The sequence below is a fragment of the Trifolium pratense genome, linkage group LG6, assembly GCF_020283565.1.
Source record: "Trifolium pratense cultivar HEN17-A07 linkage group LG6, ARS_RC_1.1, whole genome shotgun sequence".
Lineage (NCBI taxonomy): Eukaryota > Viridiplantae > Streptophyta > Magnoliopsida > Fabales > Fabaceae > Trifolium > Trifolium pratense.
The window spans coordinates 21,176,657-21,191,566 of record NC_060064.1 but is presented as its reverse complement, the minus strand read 5'-3'; the positions used below and the strand labels follow the sequence as shown (position 1 = coordinate 21,191,566).

Below are 14,910 nucleotides of genomic sequence, written 5' to 3'. Positions count from 1 at the left end.
ACAATTTTTATCAGTAAAAATTTATGAATTAACATAAAATTTATTTATTTGCCTAAACTATTTTTATAAGCTAAAAAGTAAGTCAAGTCCAAACGGACTTTAAATACATTATTTTTTTCAATGTACCAAAAAAAGTATATTGACCGAAGAGCGAAACACACATTAAAAAAAGTCTTTTTTTGGGTACCAAAAAATAATACACCACTTAGCCCAAGCATAAATTCCATCCTAGTTGGATGAAGGCAACAAGGAAATGCGTGTGTGATAGTTAATTTCACTAGTAGAAAAATGACTTTTGGTTTGGAGATACCACTACCGGTATGTGAATACCAGTAGTGAAATACATTTGACCAAAGGATTCCACTACTGATATTTTGAAAACGGTAGTGGAAAGTTCAGAGACAAGGGATTTCACTACCGGCTTTGCTAAATCCGTAGTGGAAAGTAGACACGGTGGCAATGTCGTAATTACGTGCAAAATTGTTTTAATTATCTTCCACTACCGATCTAGGATTCACCGGTAGTGGAATCCTAATAGTGTTATTAGTTTTTTCATATTCCCACTTTCCACTACCGATCTAGCTTATCACCGGTAGTGGAATCCTAATAGTGTTAATTATATTTTTCATTCTTCCCAATTTCCCTCATTCTGCAAACGCGAAGAAGAACACACTCTCCAATCCAATCGTCCCAATTCTAGTTCTCCCTAATTTGTTCCTCAAATCGTCCCAATTTCTTCAAATCAAACACTCTCCAATCGTTCTCCAATCATTCTCCAATCTCTCCAATCTCCAATCGTCCCAATTTCATTCGCGGTTTCATTCTCCAAACCCTAGACGGAACGACGAACCTGCAAACGCTTAATCGCCTCCAAATCTCTTCGTTTTCATTCGGTAAAGGTATGAATAAATCAAACTTCCCCCAAATTTCATTCGTTTTCGTTTTCATTCGTTTTCTGTTTATGGTTGATCTTGTTTTCATTCGTATTCGTTTTCATTCGTATTCGTTTTCATTCTTTTTCTGTTTATGGTTAATTGCTGGTAAGAAAAACACGCATTTTTCTCATTCAGTACATTTTGGTAGCATTGAATGAAGATTGGATATTCTAAGTTCACGTTTTAAATTGTGAAGGTTTTAAATTGGATATTCGTTTTCATGTGTTTTGGGTTCCTGTTCTTCATCTCTTAGTAAGTTGTTTATGGTTATGGTATCTCTAGCTAAACAATGGTTAAAAGAAGTGAAAAGTATTAAGCAGAAACAGAAAATAGACAACATGTGATTAGAAGAAAGTTAAGGATAATTTTCCTTCTGGTCTTTCTATGTTAATGTTTGTTATGTGACAAAGAAAATGGTTAGTGTTTTTTTTTCCTGATCCTACGTGTTGACTGCTGCTGTTTAGGGGCTGGTGTTGCTGTTTTTTGGTGTTGTCCTCTTTGTTTGAGGTTAGAAGGTTCAATCACGGTCTCATCTACAGGTACCGATTCTATTTCAAAACATATATAGAAGCTATAAACTTAGATGCAATTCAAATTACTATGTAAAAATTCTGCTATATGCAAATTCTGTTATAGGCTATGAATTTTTATTAAAATAGGGCGAGAGAATGTTTCGCAATAGTAACAACCTAGTCATTCCTTTAACTTAGAATGCATAAATTTCGAAACGTAGGTATGGACCGTAGTTGGATGAGAGCTAATCGATTAAGTACTGAGTACAGACATGGAGTGATGGAATTTCTACAGTTTGCGGAAAGTAATGCTGAACTAGAACGTCCTCCTCCTGAATTTCCTCCACTTTTTCTATGTCCGTGTATAAATTGTGCAAATAAAGAACCAAAACGTACTAAGAAAGAAATCATGAATCATCTAATTTGTGACGGGATTTGTCAAAATTATACACAATGGATATGGCACGGTGAAGTAGTAGCAACGCCAAGTGTGTCCCATAGAGAAAGTGGTAGTGTGGATATCGATGATCGACTAGAAGACATGATGCGTGATATTGGAGAAGATTCGTTTAAGAGGGCGCATGTGTATGAAACTTTATGCAGTGACAAGGATGAACCATTGTATCCGGGATGCACAAATTTTACCCGTTTGTCTGCGGTGTTAAAATTGTTTAATTTGAAAGCAAAAAATGGGTGGACCGACAAAAGTTTCACTGAATTGCTTGAATTGTTGATACAAATGCTTCCAGAAGGTAATGTAATGCCAAATCGTTATTACGAGGCGAAAAAAGTATTGTGTCCAATGGGTTTGGAGTATGAAAAGATACATGCATGCCCTAATGATTGTATATTATACCGAAAAGAGTTTGTAAACTATAATCATTGTCCGACATGTAAGGCGTCTCGCTACAAAAAGAAAGATGGTGATTCTAGTGATGATGAGGTGACCAAAACGGGTCCTCCCGCGAAAGTCGTATGGTACCTACCAATAATTTCAAGGTTCAAGAGATTGTTTGCTAATGCAAATGACGCAAAGAATCTTAGATGGCATGCAGAAGAGAGAAAATGTGATGGCCAAATTCGCCATGTAGCTGATTCTTTGCAATGGAAGAAAATTGACTCTTTGTTTCCAAATTTTGGCAAAGAGTCGAGAAACCTTAGACTTGGACTTGCTACTGATGGAATGAATCCGTTTGGTAATCAAAGTACTAACCATAGTTCATGGCCTGTTCTCCTGATGATTTACAACCTATCTCCTTGGTTGTGCATGAAGCGTAAATATATTATGTTATCGATGATGATTTCAGGCCCAAGACAACCAGGAAATGACATAGATGTTTATCTAAGTCCACTAATTGATGATTTGAAAGTGTTGTGGGAGGAAGGAGTGGATGTTTTTGATTCGTATTCTGGTGAACAGTTCAACATGCGTGCCATGTTGTTTTGCACCATCAACGACTTTCCGGCATACGGCAATTTGTCTGGGTATTCCGTTAAAGGGCATAATGCGTGTCCCATATGTGAAAAAAAAACATGTTATAAGCAACTGAAAAATGGAAAGAAGACTGTTTATCTTGGCCACCGAAAATTTCTAAATCGTTATCATCCATATCGTAGATTGCGAAAAGCTTTTGACGGAGACCAAGAGAATGGTGTTGCTCCAACGCCCTTAACTGGAGAGGAAGTTTATGAACGACAACGAGACATTAATGTTGTCTTCGGAAAGTGCCAAAAGCCAAAAGGGAGAGTGCCAAAAGCGAAAGTGCCAAAAGCCGAAAGTGAAAGTGTCAAAAGGAAAAAGCAGCCTGTTGTGAAAAGTATATGGAAAAAGAGGTCAGTGTTCTTTGATCTTCCATATTGGTCTAGTCTTGATGTAAGACATTGTATTGATGTGATGCACGTGGAGAAAAATGTATGTGATAGTGTAATTGGAACACTTCTCGACATTAAAGGCAAGACAAAAGATGGTGCACATGCTCGTCTTGATATGGATTTGATGGGTATACGACAAGAGTTAATACCACAAAAAATCAATGACAAGACATATTTGCCTCCCGCGTGTCACACTTTGTCTAAAGACGAGAAAACAAGTTTTTGCAAGTGTTTACAAAGTATCAAAGTGCCACATGGTTACTCGTCAAATGTCAAGAGCCTTGTATCAATGAAAGATCTCAAATTAATCGGCTTAAAATCTCATGATTGTCATGTCTTGATGCAACAACTACTACCTGTGGCTATTCGTGGGATATTGCCCGATAATGTTAGGAAAGCTATATGCAGGTTGTGCTTATTCTTCAATGCAATATGTTGTAAAGCAATTGATCCATTGAAGTTAGACGAGTTGGAAAACGAAGCTGCAGTTATCTTGTGTCAATTGGAGATGTATTTTCCTCCTTCATTTTTTGACATTATGGTTCATTTGATTGTTCATCTAGTAAGGGAGATTAGATTGTGTGGCCCAATTTATTTACGGTGGATGTATCCAATAGAGCGATACATGAAGATCCTAAAAGGGTATACAAAAAACCCACACCGTCCGGAAGCTTCGATTGTTGAGAGGTACATTGCAGAAGAAGCTATTGAGTTTTGTTCAAACTATTTGTCAGAAGTGGATGCTATAGGGGTTCCCAAGTCTCGTCATGATGGAAGATGTGACGGTGTGGGCACGCAAGGTTTAAATGTCAAGAGCATGCATATTGATATAATTCTTCAAGCGCATTTGTATATATTGAATAACACTGATGAAGTTCAACCTTACTTGTCTGCTCACAAAAGCATCATAAAGAAAATGCACGATAAGATGAATGAAAAATGGGTGTTAAGAGAGCATAATAAGAAATTCTCAGAGTGGTTTAAAGAAAAGGTCTGCCAAGATGATAGTGTTTCCGATACAATAAAGTGGTTGTCCTATGAGCCTAAATGTAACATATTGACTTGGAGTGCATATGATATTAACAAAACTTCCTTTTATACAAAATCAAAGGATGACCGCAGTACCATGCAAAATAGTGGGGTTATGATTGTGGCAGAGTCCATGCACTTCTCTAGTTCCAAAGATAAAAATCCGGTTATGGCATCTACACCCTACTTTGGGGTGATTGAAGAGATCTGGGAGGTTGATTACGTTGTGTTTAAAGTGCCTTTATTTAAATGCAAATGGATTGATATCAACAATGGTGTGAGAATTGATGAATTAGGATTTACACTAGTTGATCTTTGCAAGTTAGCTTATAAAGACGAACCTTTCATCATGGCATCCCAAGCAAAACAGGTGTTTTATGTCAAAGATCCTTCTAATGAACGGTGGTCGGTGGTTCTACAAGGAAAAAATGTGCATGGTAGTTATGAAAATCAAGAGCTTGATATTTCCGAAATTCCTCCTTTCTCAACAGATGTGCCTACCTTCATTGAAGAAAACGAAGAGGATGATGTGCATGCAGCTATTCGTTTAGATCATGACGAAGGAATATGGGATTAGAGAAGAAAAAGCTGCAGATGCTAGCATATCATTGCTTTTCTCCTTTTATTTTGATTATGTTTTGATGTGCTGTTTATGTAATGCATCTGTAATGTTTTGAATATGTACTGTTAGTTTTTAGCTTTTATGTTTTGAAAAAAAAAACTTCTGCTACTGCTGTATTGTTTAAATACTTGAACCTTAAGAAATCTGTTTTGAGATTCTGGGCAATATAACTTATGTTTAATTATGAGCTTGTGCTTATTTTTTTTTCTGCATAATTTGATATTTAAAACGGTTAGAACCATTTTCTGCATAATTTTTTTTTCTGCATAATTTTTTCTGCATAATCTGATTCAACCGACAATATAACTTTTTTGTGTTTTGTGTAAACAGATACGATATGGCTGATTCAACCGACAACTCTGCTGAAACTAGTCAACGTAATAAAAAAAGTGTTAGAGGTCCCACTATGTTGAAAGCAATTGAAAACGTTCGTAAAACGGGTATAAAGATCCCTCTCCAGTTTGATCTAGAAACTGGAGAGTGTTATGGTAACAATGCCTCCCATTTTAAGAGTTACGTAGCACTTCTTACTCGAGAAAGATGCAGTATTGCGAAAGAGTTGTGGAAACATATACCTGAAGGAGTAAAAAATGCTATGTGGACAGATATTAAGGTATTTGAAATTCAACATTTTGTTATATTTTATTATCATATCAAATACATCTTATGCTAACACCAAATTTTTTAATGTAAATATTTTAGGCTATTTTTGTTATACCCGAGTTTGATGATGCAAAAAGGAATGATCATTTTAAGAAAATATGGTTTCACTATGCGGCGGAGCGGTGGAAAGATTTTAAATCACGGTTGACTAGAACTTATATCACAGACCCCAAACCAGATGACGTTCCTCCATACGTCAAGTATCCTTACATCAAAAAAGATATATGGGAAGAGTTTGTGAAGTATCGACAGACCTCTGATTTTAAGGTTAGTGTAATTTCAAAATCATTAAACTGTGTTGACTGCTGCTACTGCTGCTACTGTGTTAAATATTGTGTTTTGTGATTTGTGATTTTGTGATTTTTATGTCTTGACTGCTGCTACTGCGCTAAAACCGCGCTAAAACTGCGCTAAAACCGCGCGAAAACTGCTGTTTCTGTCTTTAACATTGCCTAAAACTGTGATTTTGCTGAAACTGCGTTAAAACATTGGTTTGTTCTATTATTTTCTGATTTTTCTTTACTTTGGCATCAATTTTATAGTAAAGTAGAACCTGATTTGTTTTGATGCTAGTTTTGGCATCAATTAATTTTTACTCTGACATTTCAATTTTATTGCTAGTCTTTCACTATGTTTGAATATTAACTCCAGGCCTTAGTTCATGCTTACATTGTTGTGCTACTGCTAAAACTGTGCTAAAATATTTTAAATTGTGCTTAAATTGTCTTGACAAGTAGCTTACATTGCTGTGCTACTGCTAAAACTGTGCTACTGCTGCTAAAACTGTGCTAAAATTGTGCTTAAACTGTGCTACTGCTGTGATACTGCTGTGTATGCTTATGAGGCCACTGCTGCTGTAAATTGTTCTGTAATTACTAATTATTTGAGTTTATAATAGGAAAAAAGTCAAAAGGGTAGGGAGAATCATGCAAAGAATGTTTACCCACATGTATTATCCCGTGGAGGGTATAAGAGGCTCGAGGAGCAGATGATCAATGAAAAGAGATTGTCCTTATCGAAAGATAGTTCTGGCTTAACTGATGATGATCGTCATCCATCTCCACCGGAACGCTATGAGACATGGACGAGAGCACGACAAAAGAAAGGGGGAGAATTCACATCCGAGCCTGTAAAAAAAGTTGCTGAGAAAATTGTAAGTAACATTATAATCATGCTTTTGCTTTAAGTAACACAATTATTTACTATATTGTGACTTTGTTTGTGCATGTTGTAGGAGAAAATTGTTGAAGACTCAAAAAAGGGTGACTTTGTTCCAACGAGACGTCACGATGTCCTAACAGAAGCCATTGGAACACCTGAGCATGGTGGTAGTGTTCGTGGTGTTGGAAAAAAACATAACATTACCACTTACTGGGGAAGATCAAAGGTTTCACGTCAAAGTCAAGGTATAGATGTCAAAGAGCAACTAGCAGCATTTAAAGCAGATTTGGAAGCTAAGTTTGAGGAAAAGTTGGCGCAAGAGCGTAAGATGATGCAAGATTCTCTTATGGAGACACTAAAGTCCATGGGTTTATCCCAAACCTCTGATACAAATAATAGAGTCATGGTACCTGAAGCGCAAACTGAACAACTTGTTGTCACCGGAAGCGCAAAAGGGAGTTGTTCTCCTGCACCGGTCAAGATGCAAAATGAACTCAAGGAGGTTGTTGTCACTGAAAGCGCAAAAGGAAGTCGTTCTCCTGCACCGGTAGCAGAGGCTGAAGATAACATGGACGATGTTCAGAAATTGTTAATCATGGTTCTGAAAAAGGGTGATGATCATTTGGATGTACAATTAACTCATTGTTCAATGTGTACTAATTTTCTCATGTCTTGCAAGTGTATAAGAGAGTTGTTGGTGGGTTTTATTTGGCTCGACATGAGTACTCTAAGTGTCTGGTGCTCGTAAGTGTACTTTCTTATTTACTACTATCTCAATATCTGTTAATATGTTATATATCTCTCCTAACTTTAAAATTATATTCAGGTACATTCATCGTTTATGCATTGAAAACAACACCACAAATGTATATGGAATTTTGGAACCAAGTTTTCTGAACATTGTTGGTGATGCTGGGAAAAAAAGTGATCAGAGAATATCTCAAAGTAAATGCAAGAAATACATCCAGCATAAGTTAGAAAATGAAAAGAAAGAGTGTCAATTATTACCATTTAACCATGGGTAAGTTTGTATGAATTTGTGTATTTTTTTAATACTTATTTATTTTTTATAACTCATAGTTATTAACAATATAATACTGTTCTTCCACGCACGCGTACAGAGGACATTGGCAGTTGATAATACTTTGTCCAAAGATAAATACCGTGGTTGTTATTTGTTCACTACATTGGAAACTTAATCCAATAATGGAGAAAATTGTTTCAAGGTAATTAAGTTTATACTTTAGGGGTTTTGGTTATATACTATAAACATAAATTATTACAAATTTTATATGATTTTATGCGGCTTTTTTTTCTTATGAATTAGTGTTTTTACGGTTGATCAAATGGCGAATGGCAATAGAAAGAACAATACCGTATGGCTTTATCCACAAGTAAGTGTGGTATTCTAACTTTATATATATTTACTTTTTTGATAAGTAAGTGTGGTATTTTTTGATCAAATGTTACTATATATAATTTGTAGGCGAGGAAACAATATAATTCAAATGACTGTGGATACTATGTAATGAAAAATATGTTGGACATTGTCACTGCTAAGATAACTGATTCTTGGATGGAGGTAATAATTTTTATTTTTTATACATCAATAATTTTTTATAACCGAGTCAAGAATAGTTTTATATTATTATTTACTTATTGTAGGTATTTAATGACCCAAAAGAGTTAACAGCTGAGGAGATGTATGAATTGCGATTACGTTGGTCAACATATTTTTTGGAGTTATTGGAGGGTTAAGATTTATCTGGTGAGTTATAGGACTGTTTTAGTTTAGGACTGTTTATCAGAAAGATTCAAATGCTGCATTGTTCATCCTTTGAACAAGTTGCTGATATCATGACTAAGGCTTTGAGCCTTGACAACTTTTGCAGGATCAGAGATATGTTAGGTTTGTATAAGATTGAAGATGTAATTGTAAACTGAATCCTTGTATAGTATACAGTTTAGGAGAGGCATTGTTAGAATGTGAGCTGCAGAAGCTGCAGGCATGCTCATTGGCAAGCCAAGCCCGCGTGTAAGCCAACTGCAGCTGCTAGGCCTGCGCGCGCGTGGGTTACTTAGAGGCCAAGTTAAGTCAGTTAGTTTGTTATGAGTTTGTTGTAACCTCCTTGCAAGTGCTATATAAGGCCTTGTATATGTGAATAAACACTAGAGATTGCTTTTGCCTTAACATCTTGTATATGGAATTTTATGATGCTGTTGCTGAGAATCATAGTTTAACTGCACATGAATTTTATGATGCTGTGATGAAATTTGGTCATGTTACAAAACTACACACCACTACTAATATGCAGGCACAGGATATTTGTAATTTGGTCATGTTACAAAACTAACATACCACTACTGATATTTACAAATACCGGTAGTGGAATCCCAGATTCTAAAAAAAAAAAAAATGAAAACCATACATACCACTACCGGTATTTGTAAATACCGGTAGTGGAATCCCAGATTCTAAAAAAAAAAAAATGAAAACCATACATACCACTACCGGTATTTGTAAATACCGGTAGTGGAATCCCAGACTCTAAAAAAAAAAAAAATGAAAACTATACATACCACTACCGGTATTTACAAATACCGGTAGTGGAATCCCAGACTCTAAAAAAAAAAAAATGAAAACCATACATACCACTACGGATATTGAAAATACCCGTAGTGGAATCTCATACATACCACTACCGGTATTTGTAAATACCGGTAGTGGAATCCCAGATTCTAAAAAAAAAAAAATGAAAACTATACATACCACTACCGGTATTTACAAATACCGGTAGTGGAATCCCAGACTCTAAAAAAAAAAAAAATGAAAACTATACATACCACTACCGGTATTTACAAATACCGGTAGTGGAATCCCAGACTCTAAAAAAAAAAAAATGAAAACCATACATACCACTACGGATATTGAAAATACCCGTAGTGGAATCTCATACATACCACTACCGGTATTTGTAAAAACCGTCGTGGAATCCTCATAAATTTAATTAATAATACAGTAGAAACCTGACATACCACGACGGGTATAAAAAGACCCGTCGTGGAAAGTATTGACTTACAACGACGAGTGTGTTTACTACCGGCCGCGGCCAGTAGTGGAATCCCTATTTGGCCGGTAGTGGAATCCCCTTTCTGCACTAGTGTTTAAGTGTGTTCTCTCCCATTTATAAAAGAGTTTAGATTCCCTCCATTTATTATTCCTCAATTTATAAAAAAATAGACACACGTGAAAATTACTATGACACCCCGGAAATACACCCCTCCATATTGTTTCAAATTTCAATTCACACAACTCTTACTCTAAATTTAAAACTCGCACGATTTAAACTTCCCACACACACATATATGGACCACCAAAATTCACAAACAAAATAGAAGATTCTAAGTTTGAACTCAAATAAATATAGAAAATATTCAACAATTTAGATATTTTTGGTTGAACTAAATTTCAAGACAAAAATACTTATATATTCAGTATAAAGTTCTTCAACCAATTGATTGTGGCATTGGAGTTTATTTTCTATTATACTCTCATTTTAGAAAAAAAATAATGTAGTCATTGAGAAAGAAGGAATTAATTTTATGGCAAATGTGAAGTAAAAGATATTAAGAGAATAGGGTATAATTGACAAATTATAACTTTAAACTATCAATAGGATCAATAAAAAAAATTCTTTTAAAGTACCACTTAAAAATGAACGGATGGAATAATTAAGTAACACCGACAATAATTTACCGAAAAAGGAAAATGTATATAATACCAAATTTTAATAATCTACATGCCTTAACAACTATATATAAAATACAATATCTCTAATCTCCGTGAGCTTAACTTAGTTGGTAAGGACATCACATATATTATGCAGGAGCTGCGGTTCGAACTCCGGACACTTCATTTATTCACCTTTAAGATGAAATTTCTAGCCACTAGATAAAAAAAATACGATATCTCTATCAACTGAGCTAAATTAATGAGAATAATTGTATTAGTAATCAAATTTTCTATTATATTTCACTGGTATGAAGCGATTATTTAAAATGACATGCAATGATTTGGTTTTTCTTAAAAAAGAAAAAATCATAGTATCAACAAAATTTAAAGGATATACTTTAGATAATGAAAACATGATCATTTTGTCGTGATTGTTTTCCTTTTCTTTTTTATGAGCTTTGCCAGAATTCAGAAACGGGTGGCATTGTTTGTTCCACGTTAGATGAGAACAAAATTTAAAGGATATACTCTAGATAATTAAAATGGAGTTTTTATTCAAGAAAAAAAATGTCAACAACTATTTGGTACGAGGATTTGAGTAGAATATGTTCAGTATTATTGGTGGTCCATGCATGTCTTTAGCCCGTTGTTGTTTTTGGTATTCGAAACTCTCAAACAGTGATAATTAGAGTTGTGGTCATTTTGATGGGGGACCGAAGTTTATTTAAATAAAATAAATATTTGTATAGAAAGTCTTTATATATTAAATGTAATGATGATTAATTTTTTATAGTGAGATATGTTTTTTTTATTAAATACTGTAATATAGTTGTTAATTAGAATTCATACATTATAATTTAGTTGCATACGTAGTAATTAAAATAACATTGCATATCTATACCAAAAAAAAAAATAACATTGCATACGTAGTAACTAAAATCGTTAATAAATCTTTAGTAATTCTTGACAACAACAAAAAAACTTTAATAATTTAGTTGCAACTTATTATGTGTCACTAGTTTTGACGTGAGGACAATGTAGCAAGGCAAGTGGTAAACGAAGCACAAAGAAGCTAGGAACTAGAGGCTCATGCTAGGGTGAGAGATCATCTCATATCTCTCATCGGTGCATCACAAGTTTTATGCATTGGATTGAATCTGATGCATGATATTATGATGTACCATCAGTATTATATAATTTTTTTTATTTTTTTATTTTTACACTCTCTTTTGTATATCAGCAATATTTTTTTAGGTGAACATTTCGAAACTGTTTTCCCCGAATAAATCGGGAACTTTGTTTCCAAAAAAATTTCTCGAAAATATTTGAAACTTTTTTTTTCTGATATCCGAATAAAATATCAGAACTTTTTCTAGAAAAAAAATCGGAAACTTTTTTTTCGGAAAATATCCGAAACTTTTTTTTCGAATAAAATATCGAAACTTTTTTCCGACAAAAGATCGGAAACTTTTTTTCCAAAAAAAAACTCTGAAATTGTTTTTATCTGAAATCGAAACTTTTTTTCTCAAAAAACGAAAAAAAAATTCCCAAAAAAATATTGAAAACTTTTTTCCGGAAAAATCGAAAACTTTTTTCCAAAAATAAAAATAAAAATAAAAATAATACTGACGGTACACCATAATATCATGTATCACATTCAATTTAACGGTATTTAATAATTGTTCATGGTGTGCACGGGTAAGAGATATGAGATGGTCTGTCACCCTAGCATGAGCCGGAACTAGAAAGGGGTCAAAGGATGAAGTTTGGGTTAGGTTGGGTTGACTCAAAAAGAATTGAAAGTGATGAGTGCTTTGGTCTTGGTCCCGTCGGCGGTCTTGCCTGAGGACAAGGCTGGCAACCTTCCATCATTGGGGGGCAACCGCAGACGCACGTGATTTAATTTTGTGAGTGATGAAATCAAATATATTTTGTGGTTTGTGCTTGTAATAGTATTGTTCTAGAAATATAATACTCCAATGATGGAGTAGTAACTAGAAAGAATGCATGCATGTAGGAGAGTATATACACGATAGTGGTCATTATCTCTCTCTGTTTCTTTTTAATCATTAGCCTCTTCTTGAATTAACACCTCATTTTTAAAAAACATATCATTTTTTTATAACAAAAAAATATCATTAAAATTCAGTTTAGTGGTTGAGTGATAAGATTAATCTCAAATTCGATTCACACTTTCAATAAAAACTAATAAATCAACAATTAGTATAATAACATTAATTGATAATTAACTTATACATTATGCTAAACAATGTCTCCAACTTAATAGTTAAAGAAACAAAAATTAAAATATTTAGAAAAGATTTCTAAATATTTATTAAATTATTTGAAAAAAAAAAACTTTGACCTATGGATAAAAAGCATTTGACTAGTAAAATAAAGTTATCGATGGCTTAATGATATGGTGAAGGTTGTGACTACTAGATGGTCCACCACCTTATATAGGATTATCTAAGGAGTTTTTATTGTTACTATAGTAGTATTATTTCTTTATAATATTTTTTTGGTATGCATGGAAGCTAAACAAGAAAGAAAAAAAAGAAAACTAAACTAAAAAAAATAAAAAATTATTCACGAAGATAGAAGGTTCCTATAGTGTAATTTTTAAGAAGGTTATGAACACCTCCTGGATGAGAAGCATGGGTTAAGAAGGATTCATCTTGCGGTAATTTATAGAATAAGTTATGTAAATAATTAGGGAGCTTCTATGGTGCAATCTTATTTTTGACTGTTTTGGTGCAGTCCTTTTTATTGACCAATAGAATACTAATTGATTTCACATCAGCGCAAGTCTATGGTGAATCTTATGAAACTTTTATTTATTGCACTTCAATCCCTTATTAAGTTAATATATTTTTTTTAGAAACAACATATTTTATTAGAAAAACATCTTACAAGGATTTAGTCAAAAATCTTACAAGGATGAAAACAGATCACAAAGAACCTACAACCTCCAAAATAAAACAAAAAACAAACCCCTACACCCAGCCAGCGGCCAGCGGCCAGCGCACAACCAGAAAGAACGGCAGAAAGTTAACTTTGCTATATATCATTCCTCTCTATTCAACTTTGTTGTACAATACCAGAAAATCTTAAACCCATAAGATTTCAAATTCAAAATTTCAATTTCAAGATCCTTTGTTTCCAGAGAATTTTATTAAACTCATAAGATTTGAAACAAATCGAGTAGTATTAATGGATTTGATCATCTAAATCGAGTAGTATTAGTGGTGGCATATGCGACGGTGGCAAGATTTCGTTTTCAAGTTTCTAAAAATTTTAAGTTTTGGTATTTTGTTTTAGACCGTTTGAATCAAAAATAAAATCATAAATGTATTGCAAATGGTTTTGTGGTTTTTCATGGATAACTAATTGTTATTTTCGACCTTTAAATGACCTAAAATCGTCGGGTCTTACACTAAAAAATCGCGGATCTGAAACCGGATCATTCGACCCAGCTGGAGGTTGAAGATGAAGATTATCTTTAGTTCTTTTATAAATCCCATATAACGCGTTTATATTCAAATATCATTCATTCGTCCTAATGACATATGCTTTTATCCATTGGTACCACGTCACAAAGATATTGAATAAAAAAGAGAAAGGAAATAAATCTAATTTTAATATGTTGGGGACTTTTTTTTTTTTAAGTATAATGCAAATGGCGATAATGTATTACAATTGATTGCTCACAAGTTACACTTTCCTACATATTAATATGTTGGGGACTTGGTTAATATAAAGATTGGGGTAAGTTTGTAACTTTTAATATGGTAGGGACTTATTTGAAATATAAATAGATATAAAAATACATGGTAAGTATTATATAAATAGTTTGTACCATATAATTCAAAGTAAATAAATAATATTTTTTCATTGACCAGATTAGAACTGCACCAAAACAGTCCAAATAAGGAATGCATCATAGAATTTTCCAAATAATTAAGATGCAGTCCCCACTTAAATAAATAAGATGCAGACATGACTTGCTATGGAAGATTATATCAAAAGAACGTGCAGTTTAATAGCTTTTTTATAAGGATTCATCTTGCGGTGATAGATAGAATTGAAATTATATCATACCCCCTCCGGTTCTATATATAAGAAAAAGTTGACTTTTTAAATTTATTGTAGAATTCATGTATCAAGACAATAATATAGTCTAAATATATTCATTCTACAATGAATCTAAAAAATGAAATATTTTTTATATATAGGACCGGAGGAAGTATTAAATAAATAATTTAGGAATTTAAGTGGGGATGGAAGATTCAAGCTTCTCCAATGACGAATTTGTAAGGATTGCTTACCAACACGGATGCAGTTACAAAGTTGGTATCTGCTACTGTCCTTTGGAGTGTCCAC

At 33.6% G+C, this 14,910-nt stretch overlaps 2 protein-coding genes across 5 annotated transcripts; both read left to right on the top strand.

The window, feature by feature from the left end:
* Nucleotides 1-516: 516 nt before the first annotated feature.
* LOC123891618 lies at nucleotides 517-9,054 on the top strand. 4 transcript variants are annotated; one of them, XM_045941527.1, is made up of 12 exons: nucleotides 517-899; nucleotides 1,400-1,474; nucleotides 5,301-5,583; nucleotides 5,673-5,900; nucleotides 6,532-6,786; nucleotides 6,868-7,538; nucleotides 7,621-7,815; nucleotides 7,916-8,020; nucleotides 8,122-8,188; nucleotides 8,281-8,376; nucleotides 8,460-8,562; nucleotides 8,687-9,054. In XM_045941527.1, the coding sequence occupies exons 3-11, from the start codon at nucleotides 5,308-5,310 to the stop codon at nucleotides 8,550-8,552; spliced, it is 1,986 nt and encodes a 661-aa protein (XP_045797483.1). In that variant the 5' UTR covers nucleotides 517-899; nucleotides 1,400-1,474; nucleotides 5,301-5,307; the 3' UTR covers nucleotides 8,553-8,562; nucleotides 8,687-9,054. The 4 variants fall into 4 exon arrangements, with proteins under 4 accessions (XP_045797483.1, XP_045797482.1, XP_045797479.1 ...); XM_045941526.1 differs by having other exon boundaries at nucleotides 8,661-9,054; XM_045941523.1 differs by having other exon boundaries at nucleotides 8,460-9,054.
* Nucleotides 1,671-4,925, top strand: LOC123891902. Its single transcript, XM_045941772.1, has one exon. The coding sequence runs from the start codon at nucleotides 1,671-1,673 to the stop codon at nucleotides 4,923-4,925; it is 3,255 nt and encodes a 1,084-aa protein (XP_045797728.1).
* Nucleotides 9,055-14,910: the final 5,856 nt, after the last annotated feature.